The sequence below is a fragment of the Camponotus floridanus genome, unplaced genomic scaffold, assembly GCF_003227725.1.
Source record: "Camponotus floridanus strain SB8 unplaced genomic scaffold, Cflo_v7.5 scaffold34, whole genome shotgun sequence".
In the NCBI taxonomy this organism is placed as follows: Eukaryota; Metazoa; Arthropoda; class Insecta; order Hymenoptera; family Formicidae; genus Camponotus; species Camponotus floridanus.
Window position 1 is genome coordinate 723987 of NW_020229481.1, and position 15820 is coordinate 739806.

A 15820-nucleotide genomic window follows, 5' to 3' on the forward strand; every position below is an offset into this window, starting at 1 on the left:
CAGGGACGCGTTAATTGTCTTAGCGACAAGCAATGTATGTTTGACAACAGTTCGGCGGCTGTTATGATTTAAAATCTAACGGTGAGACGAGGTCAAAAGCGCGGATGCGAGAATCGAATAAGTCAGTCGAGACAAAGCGTTGATCGAGAAAAGTGGCAAAGAGATCGAAGGATGACCGATAGTTGTTGAAGGCGCGATACTTGTTGTTCATTAATTATAATATTAATGATTCACTTTTTTTGTAAATATATACATATTCACTTGTTCAACTAAAAGTCTCGAATGATTTGATTGCAATCTCTCCGTTATTAAAACGGCTCGTACCGATGAAGAAGTCGACAATATTCAAATTATTAAAAAAATTAATATCCGAATATATACTATATACATGACAAATATATATTGCATTGCAGTTATATGATTTAAATATATTGTATTATGTAATACAAACAGGATTTTGTATAATATCCGTTTTGATTAGAATATTCACAATATCAATTGCGTATGCAAAGAATAAGACGACGCAGTAGTTGCATAATTTGAAGCTATATATATTTCGAAGATTTAATAATATGAAATACACCAGAATTATCGTCATCAAAAATAATATAAACATTATATGGAAGCTTACATATATGATTATTATGTCATCGATCTGGATATCATTAACATTATCGTATTGAAGATCTTGTTAGAAATCTCTGAGCAGATGACTTCGAATTTATCCCCATTTACACGGTGACATCATGTTGATTTGCAAATATTTTATAATAAGATAAATAAAGAAAACCATTGGCAAACATCCTGTAATCGTATTGGTAATCCTCGAGTAACAGGAAGCGGTTTTTCTGGGACGGATTCTTGGCCCTCAGGAAGTAACAATTAACGTACTTGCGAAAAGCTATAATAACTTTTTAAATATTTATCATTTGAGATTGAACATAGTATAATAATAGAACAATAAAGGGAGTTTTTCAACATATAATCTTTTTTTGTATATCTGTAACGATAATTAGTGACCCATAATACAAAAAATGTTACTTTTATTCCCGATCTCCCCTATAGATATATATGTATACAGGGTGATCGATTTTAACTTTGCCATCGAAATATTGGTAAGTTTAAAAGATACGAAAAAATATTTCAAATAAAAGTTGTAGGATTTCGAGGGGGACATCTGATGGTAACTTTGACTTCGACCTAGAAGTCGAATTTAATAGTCATTTGAAGGTCAACTTAATTTTTTAAATAGAAAAATTTTTTATTACCGCCTATTTTTTATTACATATTCTTGTAGCTTATCTCGAGAGCTTTCCAAAACACTATAATTAAGTTAGTTTTCATTAAGTACTTTTCAAGTTATGAGGCTTCAAATAATATCTTAATTTTACATGAACGATAAAATATCCTGTAAAATATTCATTTTTCGATTATTTTACCTTAATATTTTTATGTACAAAATAATGAAAGGAATCAATTGCTTTAAAGAAAACACATAGTTATTTTTAAGAAAAAATATGTAATTGTTAATTGCAAATTACATATTTTTTTTTCGAAACACTTATGCATAAGAAAAATTTTATGTTCCACTAAAATATTTATCAATCTTATTTGTTATCTCAAGATTACAAAAAAATTGTATAATCAAAAAAATTATATTATTTTGTGTATATTAGTTTATCGTTATTTACACCAAAACTTGTATTTTTCTTTATTAGATACTAGTGTTCGCCAATATAAAAGAGCAAAATATTGTTGAAAAATCAGTTTGGATTCAATACTCATGTGTGCTGTAAACAGTTATATTATGACTACTTTATTCTGACTTTAGACGAGAAAGACATTTTTCGCAAAAATAGCTCGAAACAACATAAAACTGATATTAACAATTAAAATTACATTAAGAAAAGTAGATATGATTTTCATCGTATCCTTAATCTCAAAGATAATTACACATGCAAAAAAATCACCCGTACATATGTTTGATTTATGTGATATGTGTTAGATATAGAAAAATATAGATGTGATATTTATGTTAGTTATGGAAAAATATAGATATGATGGTATTAATTTTAAAATATAATATACACTTGTTAACAAAATTATCGCATAGGTAATAAGGTATAATTTCATGTAAAATTTTTGCATAACTTCGTATAAGTATAACTCCGTCAAAAATGGTCGTATTTGAAAAATGTTTTTTCATAGTTTTGAGCTTTTTAATATCAAGTCTATCTACAGTAGAACTTGTATTATTTTTATAGAAGAATAGATTATAGATTTATATACGACGTTTTATAATAATTAAAATTCTGTTATCATAATTTGATTTTGTTATAAATAATTTCAAAAATTATTTATTATATCATATTATTATATTTTAAATTAATAATACTTTAGTCATATTTTTAATAATAATTAAATGAAAATTTAATAGAATTATAATAATGTACATAAATTTTCAGCACTAATGCGTCATTGTCATTGATCAGCGTCATCGAAGAAATTGCTGAAGATCAATAACATCATCAAAGATATCAATCATTTTAAACAAAGGGATTAATCATTTTCTCGATGTCATTTCTATTATTACATCATCAAAAAGATTTGTTTCGTAGAACATGGTCAAATGTTGAATGAATCAAGAGATTAATTGTTTGACCTATTATAAAGAATATCTATTCCACATCAATTTATGATCAATATTATGAACAATATGAAAGAATCTGATTTGTTCTAGACTACTAAAAAGTCGCGAAGAATGAATTTAATGAGTGATTTATGTAAACATCGAATTTTGAATACTTGAAAAATTCTATTATTAAATTCTGATTTTGTATTAATTTCAGGTGTATAAATCTTTTTAATAAAAAATTTAATAATAAAAAATAAAAAATTTTCTCTTTCTTCTTTTAATATGAATCTTAGAAATGACATCAAAGACTAAAAAAGATAGAGAATGTAATCTATCATAATACGAAATCTATCTTTAATTTTTTATTTATGATCGCTAATTTTAATGAGCAAAAGACATAAAATTGTAGTATCATCTCATTTACACAGAACGCTGTCTTTTGCTTTAATTTTGTTATCTTGATACATTACTAATGTTACAGATCATTTTAACGAATATTTATATATATATATATATATATATATATATATATATATATTTATATATATATTATAAAAAAAATAGAATATTGATACATGACAGAAAGAATTGAATAATTTACATAATTATATGATATACAATTATTTTATTATGCTTATTATTATTTCTCATGCTTCCGCTAACAAGTTATATCTGTTTACCTTGTAGCGTTCCTATAGCGATAAATATTTTATCTTCAGAAATTATTATAAAACCAGACTGCAACTTTATCGCATGATATCCTGTACGTTACATTACATTTTAACAAAGTACAATATAATATGAAAGAGAAAAACATGAATATATTTCTTTTATTCAAAATTTATTGTATTCCAAAATTTGTTATTTATTATCTAGTCACTCATATATGTAGTTCAATTTTATATTTTATTCAAAGTTAAATTATTTTTTTTTCAAACCTGTTTGTACGTATATTTCTGGTTGTTATATGTTTTCAAATTTGGAAAAATGTTTTTTATAAGTTATTATATATATTATCTATAATATCACTCTCTCTTTCTCTGTCTCTCTCTCTCTCTCCCTCTCTCCCCCCCCCCTCTCGCTCTGTTGTTGTCGTTCTTCTTTATACATTAAGTTTACCAAAATTGTTAATTTCTTCTATAAATTGATTTATTTTTGAAATTTCTTTTTTCAAAAAAGTAATGTAAAAATTTATAATAATGCATAAAATTAGTTTTTTATAAAAAATAATAATTTTTAAATTGATGCAAAACAACTGACACATTTAAATATGTACAAATTAAAGTAAAAATATGAGATACACACATCTAATGGAATTAGAGATATATGAAAGATACCTAAATGTACACATTTATGCATCACATATCAAATTATATATTCTAATCTTGACAAGGATAAATATATTCATATAAGGTTATATATACTCATTAGACAAAACTTTTGAGTGACGGCTTTTCCATAATTAATGTTTTTCCATAAAAAAATTGTTCTTGACATGGTAAAATTATTCAAACCTGAAATCATTATGTCGAAGTTTTGGAAAAACATTTGCAATTCTGACAGAAACGCTTCAATAGCTGTCCCATGATTGTCTTTTTACATACGAATATGATGAACATAACGATATCTTTTATGGTATCCAACACAAACGTACTACGTATGATGTACAACATTGTAATATCATCAAAAAGCCAAAATTCGTACACTGTTATTATAATCCAAATTATGGCTATTATGATAAACAGCATGATAAACAGTCTCAGATACAGTTTTAACCTGCAAATGAATATCTCTCTTTTATATTTTTTGAAGTTATGATATATTTGATAAATTCTAAAATATTTGATATATTCTAAAAGTATGTCATGAGCGGACGCATTTTAAGTAATTTGTTTCATAAAGATAAATATTTCCTACGAAAAAATTATAAGTATTTCACATTAATAAATATATTTAAATAATTATATAATAAACTACTAACTAATTAAAATTGAAAACAACGATGTGTTTGTACAAGAGAGCGTATTTATGAAAATATATTGTCGCTAATAAAGAAGTCTCAAAATAATTATCTCTCTCCTTCTCTTGTATCGGAAATGATCAAAAAAGCAATTGATTTTATTAAAAGCAATATAGTTGACAAGTGAATATAGCAGCACATATCTTATTGTTGTCTTGTTAAACAAGACTGATTATACATTGATATAAAAATGTTTGTGTACAAACCATCGCTTGTTGTCATTATAAAATCTGCTTTCTGAATCTCTCAGATGACGAGCTGTGTCCTTTTCATAACGCACAATTTTCAATGCAGTGTAAATAGATAAGCAAATGCTACTAATAACACAGATACTTACTGGCCCGTAAAAATACAATCGAGACGCCGCATCCTCTAAAATAAATAATGACCTTCTTTATCTCACATGTTGTAAATAAAACAGAAAAACATACTTTTATTTTTAAAGTAAATTGTCAAAGGGTAATTAATTAAATGTTTTGTTAATAAAGTTATGTTAATAGTGACATACACTCACCATAAAACCAAGGACTATAGACACAAAATTCCGGTCGGATTAAGTTTTTCGGCACATTTGGAACAAAATCCATGATAATACAAATGATAGTAAATATGAAGGGACTTCCCCAAGCAAAGATAGAATATATTAATTTTTTTCTGTCTTGTTTCGCTTTCTTGTTTCTTTGTAACAAGCGAAAATCTCTGCAAAATGCAGAGTTTACTTTACAATTAATTAGAAACAAATAAAACGAATCGCAATACAAATAAATAAATATGCCTTCCATCAAATATCTTGAATGTCTGTTTTATATAAACTATAAAAAAATGATTTATACTATATAATGTCTCAAAATAATAAAAATTATCATATATTCAAATATATTGATATTTTACTAACATTAGATTAATTTTGATTTAGCAAAATGTTTAACAATAAAATTAAAAGTCAATTTCTGTTAAAAAGCTTGAGTATTTTGTATTATTATATAAAAGGAGAAAAAAAATTCTAAACGATATTGGTTTACGATATATAAAATTTAAAGAAATGAGATATTACAAAAAGGTTAGTAATATTATATTATAAATTTTGAAATTATATTATGAACTTTTTCATAATTTAATATAACTTTATTAATAATTTAAAATGTTATTTTAATAATACATTATTTTTTTCTTTAACAATTAAATGCGTGTTTGCGAAATACACATCAACTTTTTGTTTGAAAAGAAGAAAATTGGAAATTTTAAATAGAAAAAATGTACATGTTTCTGAAATGCCTGTGTTATATCTGTACTAAAATTATCGTTTTTCAAGCCAAATAATAATTTTTATACTCTCAATTAACAAGACACGATATATTCTTTCCTAATGCAAATCATTATTCTTTTTTATCTTTATAAATTGTTACAGACATAATTTGAATGTATTATATACACACATTATATATGAACATTCTATCATATCATGTTCGCGTCATATAAGAAATATTAAACGATCTTATAAAAATAAATATATATTTTATATATATATTAAACAATTTACCTAAATGTCCACCAAATATCGAAACTCATTACACTTAACCAAAAAGAAGTTGACAAAAAACAGAAATAGTTGACTAAAGCTGCAAAAATAAAATGAACAATTTTAAAATACCACTAATTGGCAAGTATTTTGTATATCATTAAGAACTGTATTATATTATAAAAAGTTATCCTTCAACTTTAACAGGAAAAATTTATCACAGAATACAATATAATTAATTAACACACGCTAATATTAAATTAAATAATGTTTTAATTTCAATATTATATAACTCTTTAACTATATAACTCTCAACAGAATTTCAATAATATTGTAAAAAAATATTAGGCTAAGTAACTTAAATTGTGTTTTACGTTAAAATAAAAGAAAATATTATTTTAATTTTTTCCACTATTAAGTCTTGTTTATAATATTATAATGTATCGTACATTCAAGTTTTATCGTAAAAAAATTAATAAAAATTAAATATCAATGTACTTTTATTAATGTATACGATACACTAAATTAATGTACGATACACTTTTATAAACACAAGAATTAAATTATTTGTATAAAAATTAATGAAAAAATTAATGTACACACTGCATTGACTGTATTATTACATTTGGCTATACTGTACCAATTATAACACAGATGACATACGAAAAATCTATTATGTTGATTGGATTCAATTGGACACTTATAAGTTCCATTATGTATCCAAAAAATAAGAAACTGCAGTATTTGCGCAACATGAAACTGTGTATGTTACGGAGTTCCGGCAATGTAGAATACACCACAAATATTGTCAGCAAACACAACATAGACAATATGCGGCAACTCAAAAATAAAAATCTCAATTCGTTTAGGATTTCAGTTATCAGATCATTTATCATGTTATCCTTTTTTTTATCGATTGTTTCATTCACAGCTTCCAAGCAGATAATTGCATCGAACTGATTATGATCCACGACGGCCAAACAATAAGATGTTGATTCGACAAATATGTCGAAATAAGGAAGATACAAAGAGCTGTTTGCGAAAAACATATACTTAAAGTACTTAAAATAATAGTCCGGATATAGAAAAAAAGGTATAGCTTCCTGGCACGGATTTTGAACGATTAGTGGAAAAAGCTCGTCCACTTTCTTATTTCCGCTCTGTAACATATTATTTGAATATACGTTTGGGAAAACGTATTCATTTTCACTAGCAGTGCAATTCTCGCCATCAAAGAGATCACCAAGCGGACAACAGAGCTGAATGCAAGTAATATTGGCACATTTTTCGTATGACACAATGTGATTTTTATTATTAATTCCTTTATTGGAGTTATTTTTGTTGTTGTTTATATAATTTTCATGCGAGTTATATCGCATTAATTCTGTTTTTTTGCCACAGTTTCTCTTGATATCCTCCTCAAATTTGTATCGCTCTGTCGAATTATTGTCTTCGTTATCATCACTCGTAGAACTTGATTGAAATATTAAAAACGAAAGGATGAGTAGAAGTGTATAATAGTAAAACGTTAAATTTTCTCCATACATCTTTGATTTTTTAACGAGTCAAATTTATTGGAAAAAGTTAACTTATTATTCAGCAGTCACTGCGATATGTGAAGTACGGAAGTTCAAACGCGAATAATCTCATCAGACTGTGACGTTATTGCCGATAGAAATACTCTTGCCCCAGCAAAGAAGTTATTATTATGAAACTTACGGAAGATATGTATTTGCAGAAAAACAATATTAAAAAAAATAAACAATTCAATAGATTAATAGATAAGACATAATTTCTTGATCATTAACTTGATAAGATTATTTTTTTTTAATTCCATAATTTAATTTTTAAAGCTTACAGCTTAAATAATATGAGACATAATAAAACTGTTTGTTTATTTGATTTTATCAAATTTATAAATCTTTTTTAATTATTAACATATACATGTTTACATTTGTTTTGTAGTAACGAGATTAATCAAGCGTAATTTTTATAGAAAATTTATTTTAAATTTTTATCGTAAACATTATTAATAGAAAAGAATTTATAAAGCTATTTCAAAATTAAATAATCAAATTAATCAAGTTTAATACCAGCTATTAATATTTTATTTAGATATCGAAATTTAAATATTCGAAAAATTTTATATTCAATTTCTATTCTATATTAAATTAAGTTTAGCTAAATAAATATAATAAAATAAAGCTTTTTTAATTAAAAATTTATTAATAAAAGTTTTTCCTTCCTTGTTAATGTGAATATCTAGAAACATTAAAGAATCGAAAGAGCTAATGTAATCTGTTTTAGTAAAAAAATCCATCTTTATCTCTTCTTAATTTATTTTATGATTGCTACTTTTAATGAACAAGAAATATAAAATTTAGTGTCATTTTATTTATATAAAACACTATCTTTTATTTTATTTTTGTTACAAATCTTAAACTGTTAATGCCACGAATCATTTTAACAAGTATTTAAAGAGAACAGAAAATTAATACGGAATATGAGGAGAGTGTTAAATAATTTATAATATATTTAAATATAATAAAAAATATAATTCTTTCTCTTATATGACATCTATTACTATTTCTCTCATTTCCGCCGACAGATCTGTTTATTCATAGAGATAAATATAATAGAAGGTATAGGCCAGTTCTAACTTAAGTCCTTTCAGGGTGTTGAGATGTGAGGGGATCTCACAAGTAACACTACAGGAGGAGGTAGTTGTACTTCATTTCTTGCATTTAAAGCCCATCTCTTAATATCAATATCATGAATTGGTATTGACTTCAAATGTGCATTTTGAAACTGTTTCATGACATATTTGCTAATTTCCAATAATTTCTCGTTTCTTGTGCCACCTTCTTTTACTTGCTTTTCCCATCTATATAACATTGTAATATTTTGAACTTTTTTAAATTTACTTTGTACACATTCAAATTTTAAATTTTTTTTTGTACCAGAATGCCAATATTGAACAGCTTTTTCTTTATATTCGAAATCTATCATGTTTTTAACTTTTTTATTATCATTAATAATAGCGTTATAATCATCTTGGAAATCTTCTTCAATTGCATGGATTTCAGGAAGCGCAGTATTATCTTCGTAACATAAAGTAGTATAACTTTCAAATATCAAGGCAAAATCAATGGAGTCTTTAATTATATTCTCCAATTGTGACGCTCTCTCATCATCATTAATAGCTGAATCAATATTATATTGTGGATAATTAAAAGCTTCTTGTAACAATTTTAAAATGTTTCTTACATTCATCGTCATTTTTTTGTATACGTATTCGGTATAAAAATACGTAATTGGTGAGCTTAAGGTGTTTACTGATTTTTAAATTAATTTAATCGAGATTAGAACACCGTTGAAACCCTTAACGATCAACGCGATTGTCCGAGAAACTTTCTTCTTTGAAATATGGACTGCAGGATGTGAATGTGAATGTGAGAAATGGGCCCCGGAGCATCTCATGTAAACAAAAGCCGCGAGCTAACAATAAGGAGTGAGGAGCGCTCGCCTGGCGACGGAGGCATTCATATTTCAAAGAAGAAAGTTTCTCGGCTTCATCAAAGTGGATTCACAATTTTAAAATAAAACACGGAATCGTATCCAGAAAAATTAATAAATTCACTACCCAAACGCTCTTATCAAAGAAAGATGATTTAGTACAAGAAGCAAATCAATTTGTATCCAAAATTAGGGAGCAAATCTCATTATTAGGAGCTGACAATGTTTATAATTCAGATCAGTCTGGTTTTAATTATGAATCACATGCAGGACGAACATTATCTTTCAAAGGAACAGCAAAAGTTGAATGTTTAACACAATCGAAGAATTCATTAACACATAGCTATACCATACAACCGATTGTATCAGCTAGTGGATTACTCAAGTCGCCTTTATTTATTGTTTTACAAGAAACGGGTGGGCAGTTTGGACCTGTTGTTGAAATGAACATATATAAAGCAGAAAATATTGTCGTAGTACCTTCAAAATCTGGGAAATTATCATCTGACCTGGCAGTTCAATGGTACAAAGATATTTACTTATCTGTGGTTGATAAACAATCGGTTTTATGTTTAGATTCGTGGACAGGACAAACAAAGAAAAATTTTGACAACGTTTGTCTAGAAGGCAAAGATGTCAATATTTGTACAATTCCTGCTGGGACAACTGGTATGATTCAACCCCTAGATGTTTATGGATTCAGACCATGGAAAAATTTTTTAAAACATTTTTCAGATCTGGTAATTTTGTATGGCTTTGATGTCAATTTACATGCAAGAAACAATGTATTAAAACTTCAGTCGCTGATTCATAACCAGTTTTCTTCAGCCAGGTTTGTAAACATGTTTAAATATGCATGGTATAAAAGTGGGTATATTCAAGAAAAACCACCTAAATGCAAGACTCCTGTCCGATACTGTTTTGAAAATTGTGATACATCTTGCAAGTATTGTGAAGATAATGCTTTAATTAGGTGCGCTTGGTGTACACATTATATATGTTTTACTCATTTTTTTGATCCCAGCAATCAAAGCGTCCCTCATTATTGTAAAGACTATAAAGAATAGCCATTAATTAATATTACTAAAGTTAGTTATAATGTAACGTTTAATTAATTTAATTTTTTTTAATTGTTAAAATACAAATATAAAAATTAAAAAACAACATACAAATAAAAACACAAAAAAATTACAAAACAATAAACAAATAAAAAAAACAAAAAACCAAAAAAACCAAAAAAATAAAATAAAATGGGATCCACGCGGCCACGTCCCCGTCGTGATCCTGGGTAATGCTAAGAGCCGCGATCCTGGTTTCTTACTCTTATTAAGGGTAGGTTTTTCCTCACCCCTTATAGAATTGAAGGGTTGATCAGACTATAATTTGTAAATATTAATTAATTTGACGATAAATGAAACTGTTTACCATTATTTCGGAATAAATTTAAATGTTACGTAAGAAATTCGATAAAAGGGTGGTCACCCTTAAATCCTCAAACAGTCTCACTTTTGTTTTGGATGCGAGTGTAACATATATTTTTTTAAAAATTTTTGAATAAAATTTGCAATTATCTGGGCATTTTTAAAATTTTTGTTTCAAATACAGGGGGTGGTTTACCCCCTAAAAATGATCGAACCGAGTCGAAAATTTTCCATTTTTCATATCTCTTGATGATGCAACTATTTTATTTGGTTCGGGCCGAAAATACTAAATCCTTATATACAAAACAATTAAATCGATACCCATAAATTTAAAGGGGTGTAAAGGGGTGTAAATATGGTTTTCCGCCGATAAAAAAAAATACGTATGTCTTATTTTTACGTCTACTACAACATATTCAAAAATTATCAAAATCGGTGATTTACATTTGGGTAGTGTTACTTGTCAGTGGAACGAGGAGATGACGTCACGCGGGGACGCATTAGTATTGGATGTTTTATGACAAACATAAACAAAAGAGCGGTTACTTTGAAGAAGATTTTGGACCTAACCCAAAATCTTCTTCCCTTTTTTACTTTATTTTATTTTATTTTATTTTTTTTTAAGGAAAAATTTTAACAGCGCCGATGTTCGGCTGCTTTGTGCTCTCGCGGTACACCCCTAATATAAATAATTCTAGATTTTTGCAAATTACGCGTCCCACAAATTTATAAACAATATAAACAAATGGCTCAGAATAATTTTTCTCTATCCCTCTATCTCTATCTCTCTGTCATTTCTCTATTATCGCAATAATTAACTAGTCTCAGTTTTTATACGCGATAGAAACGGTTTTAGTTTCTACTAGTTTTTCGTTTAATGGACAGTTTTATGAACAGATTTTTGTTAGACCTATGGGGTCTCCCTTGTCACCTGTTTTGACAGATATCGTGATGGATGATTTAGAAACGCATTGTTTAAGTTTGTTGAGTTTTAATGTTCCGTTGTATTATAGATATGTTCATGACATTTTTAACATTGTCTCACGCTCAAAGATTGACGAGATTGTATCGACTTTCAATAATTACCATCAACGTTTGACATTTACACACAGAACTGAGTCTGATTCTTGCATTAGTTTTTTAGACATGACTGTTATTCGTTCGAATGGTCGGCTTTTGACTGATTGGTATAGAAAACTTACTTGTTCTAATAGATACATTAATTTTTATTCTAAGCATCCGTTTAAATATAAAATGAACACCATTTATAATCTTGTTGACCGCGTTATTTTATTATCAGACGTTCGATTCCATTCTAAGAATATTGATACTGTTAAACAGATTCTTTCCAACAATTGTTTTCCAACTCAAATTATTAATCGTTACATTCAAAAAAGACTTGAGTTTTTAAAACATCGTGTTAATGTAAATATGAATACTGAATGTGATAATGCAACTACACTGTGTTACATTTCTTTACCGTTTGTGGAGAACTTGAGTGATTAGATTAGTCGCGTTTTTAAAAATGTAGATCTTAATATTGTCTATAACATTTCTAAAAAACTGTATGCATTGATTAAACGTGGAAAAGATAGATTGCCTATTAATAGCAGGACTAAAGTCGTTTATAAATTAGACTGTAAAAATTGTAATAATTCATATATAGGCCAAACGAAAAAACATTTGGGCACTTGTGTATAAAAAATTAAATTAATTAGTACAAATAAAACAAATTGCGATGCAAATATTAAAATAAATATACTTTCCATCAAATATCTTGAATGTCTGCTTTATATAAACTATAAAAAAAATTATTTATGCTATATAATGTCTCAAAATAATAAATAAATATATATATATATATATATATATATATTATTATTATATATATATATTATATATATATAATTATATATATATATTTATATAATTGTTTAATATAATTGTTTAATATATACATATATATATATATATATATATATATATATATATATATATATTAAACAATTTACCTAAATATCCACCAAATGTCGAAACTCATTACTTAGCCAGAAAGAACTTGACAAAAAACAGAAATACTCGTGTAAAGCAACAATAAAATAAACAATTTTAAAATCACTAATTGACAAGTATTTTGTATATTACTGGGAACTATATTATATTATAAAAAGTTTCTGTTCAACTTTAATAGTAAAAAATTATCACAGAAAATGGTATAATTAACTAATATACGCTAATATTAAATAATGTTTTAATTTCAGAAATATATATCTTTTTAACTACATAACTCTCAACATAATTTTAATAATATTATTAAAAAAATATTAGGCGAAGTAACTTAAATTGTGCTTTACGTTAAAACAAAATAAAATATTATTTTAATATTCTTTTTACTATTAAGTCTTGTTTATATTATTATAATATATCATACATTCAAGTTTTATCATAAAAAAATTAATAAAAATTAAATATTAATGTACTTCTGCTAATGTACGATACACTAAAATTTTATAAACACATTGCAAGAATTAATAGTGAAAAGAAATTAATATTATTTTATTTTATTTTAACGTACAATAAAATTTAAATTACTTCGCCTATAAATATTTTTTGGTACAAAAATTAATAAAAAAAACTAATGTATACACTACATTGACTGCATTATTACATGAATGGCTATACTGTACCAATTATGACACAGATGAATAGAATATATCATATGTTCTCTGAATAGATTAAATTGGTAATTTATAATGTTAATTACATAGATTAAATTGGTAATTTATCATGTTAATTGCATCTGAAAAATAGCAAACTGCAGTATTTGCGCAGCATGAAACTATGTATGTTACGAAGCTCCGGCAGTATAGAATACACCACAAATGTTGTCAGTAAACATAACATAGACACTATACGGTAACTCAAAAATAAAAAGTTGAATTTGTTTAAATCTTCCTTTATTTTTATCATTACTTCACCTAATTCCATCATCCTTTGATGTATCTTTATTTCCTCGTCTCTCTTGTCTAATTCTTCACTGATGTTCGTTCAGAACCTCCGAGCAGATAATTGCCTCAAATTGATTATCATCCCCGATGGCCAAACAATAAAATGCTGATTCGACAAATGTTTCGAAATAAGGAAGATACAGAGAGCCGTTTGCGAAGAACATATAATTGAATTCTGAATACTCGTAATAATCGTACGAATAAAAAACAAAAGATATAGTTTCCTGGCGCGGATTTTGAATGGTTAGTGAAAAAAGCTCGTCCACTTTCTTATTTTCGCTCTGTATCATATTATTTGAATATACGTTTGGGAAAACATATTCATTTTCACTATCAGTGCAAATCTCGCCATCAGAGAGATCACCAAGCAGACAACAGAGCTGAATGCAAGTTATATTGACGCATTTTTCGTATGGAAGGATGTGAGTTTTATTATTTGTGAGTTGTTCCTTTTGCTTCTAATAAATTTCGTATGATTATATGTCTTCCATATATTGCCCTCCCATATGTTGTCTTCTTTGTTGTCACTTGTGAAATTTCCCGAAGTCTTTGAAGATGAAGTGATAAATAAAAATACGCAAGACCAAAATGCAAAACTTTCACCGCATATGGTCAACAATTTGTGAAATCAATTTTTTTAAATCTACAATTCTTCTTAATCTGCTATGTTACGATCACAGCAAATTTTTCAATATGCGCATGATACTGTTCGTCTGCGATGGTTAATTCACGACAACAACACTCTCTATTTAAAGACAAATCTTGTAAAACCAGTTATTTTAAAATAATAGATACATTCGCGCGATTAATAAGACACGATCATCATTGACATATTAATGAAACAACTTATCTATTGTAAAATATACTGTATATACTTCGCAGAAAAAAAATTTATTGCTAAGTTTCAAAAATACTGTGATATTTAAGAATTTTATGAAGACACGGATAAATAATGAAAACTTTTTTATTTATATTAAATATATCATATCATTGAAAAATTTATCTCAAAAAATAATTAAAATATCACAATTACGGATGTAAAAAAGATTTTATTCATTTTTTTATCTCATTAAAGATGATAATATATCTATTTAAATGGAAATTGTGGAATTTTATGCAAAATCCGGTTTGCAGTTATTTATATTTCATGTACCGGAGGATTTACATCCGGGACAATTAATTAAAAAAATATTGGATTTTTAGGATATTGAAGATGAAATGATAGCACAAATGATGCCGACTATTTTTGACTGATATTTTTTATTTTATTTTTAAGAAAATACATTTTCATTCGCATAGATTTCTTCAAAATAATACAATTATATAAGAAATGTAATACACAAATTATGTACAAATTGTACATTATTAATGTACAAATTGTATATCGTTCTGAATATAAAAATCGTACATCCAGAAAAATATAAGTCAATTGCAAATACCATGTAATACTATTTATATTCGATATTATGGTAAATTAAATGATTTATGTATTTAACAATTCATTTATACATCATGATGTATTTATGTCGGATATATGATAAATTATATATTTGATATTTTTATAAATTCATATAATTCATATAATATAATTCATATAAAAAATATTTATATATAAATATACATATAGATATTAATGAGACATGTAAAAGGCTTAAAAAGAAGAAAATTAAATAACAGTTATGTGTGTTGACAATAAAATAG

At 26.3% G+C, this 15820-nt stretch overlaps 1 protein-coding gene across 1 annotated transcript; it reads right to left on the reverse strand.

Moving 5' to 3' along the window:
• Positions 1 to 3892: 3892 nt before the first annotated feature.
• On the reverse strand, positions 3893 to 7807 carry LOC105251608 (probable G-protein coupled receptor Mth-like 10). Its single transcript, XM_011258545.3, has 5 exons — positions 6815 to 7807; positions 6196 to 6274; positions 5170 to 5354; positions 4862 to 5027; positions 3893 to 4411 (listed from the first exon to the last, which is right to left on the reverse strand). Exons 1-5 carry the CDS (start codon positions 7719 to 7721, stop codon positions 4159 to 4161), a joined length of 1590 nt encoding a protein of 529 aa, XP_011256847.2. The 5' UTR covers positions 7722 to 7807; the 3' UTR covers positions 3893 to 4158.
• Positions 7808 to 15820: the final 8013 nt, after the last annotated feature.

Bases quoted from the DNA above. Each gene is read 5' to 3' on its own strand.
- LOC105251608 (XM_011258545.3), bottom strand. From the start codon at position 7,721: ATGTATGGAGAAAATTTAACGTTTTACTATTATACACTTCTACTCATC. The intron at 6,275-6,814 runs GTACAGTATAGC...TTATTTTTGCAG, and splicing joins TGTCATCTGTGTTATAATTG to CTTTAGTCAACTATTTCTGT. The intron at 4,412-4,861 runs GTTTGTACACAA...ATTCATTTGCAG, and splicing joins TATAATGACAACAAGCGATG to GTTAAAACTGTATCTGAGAC.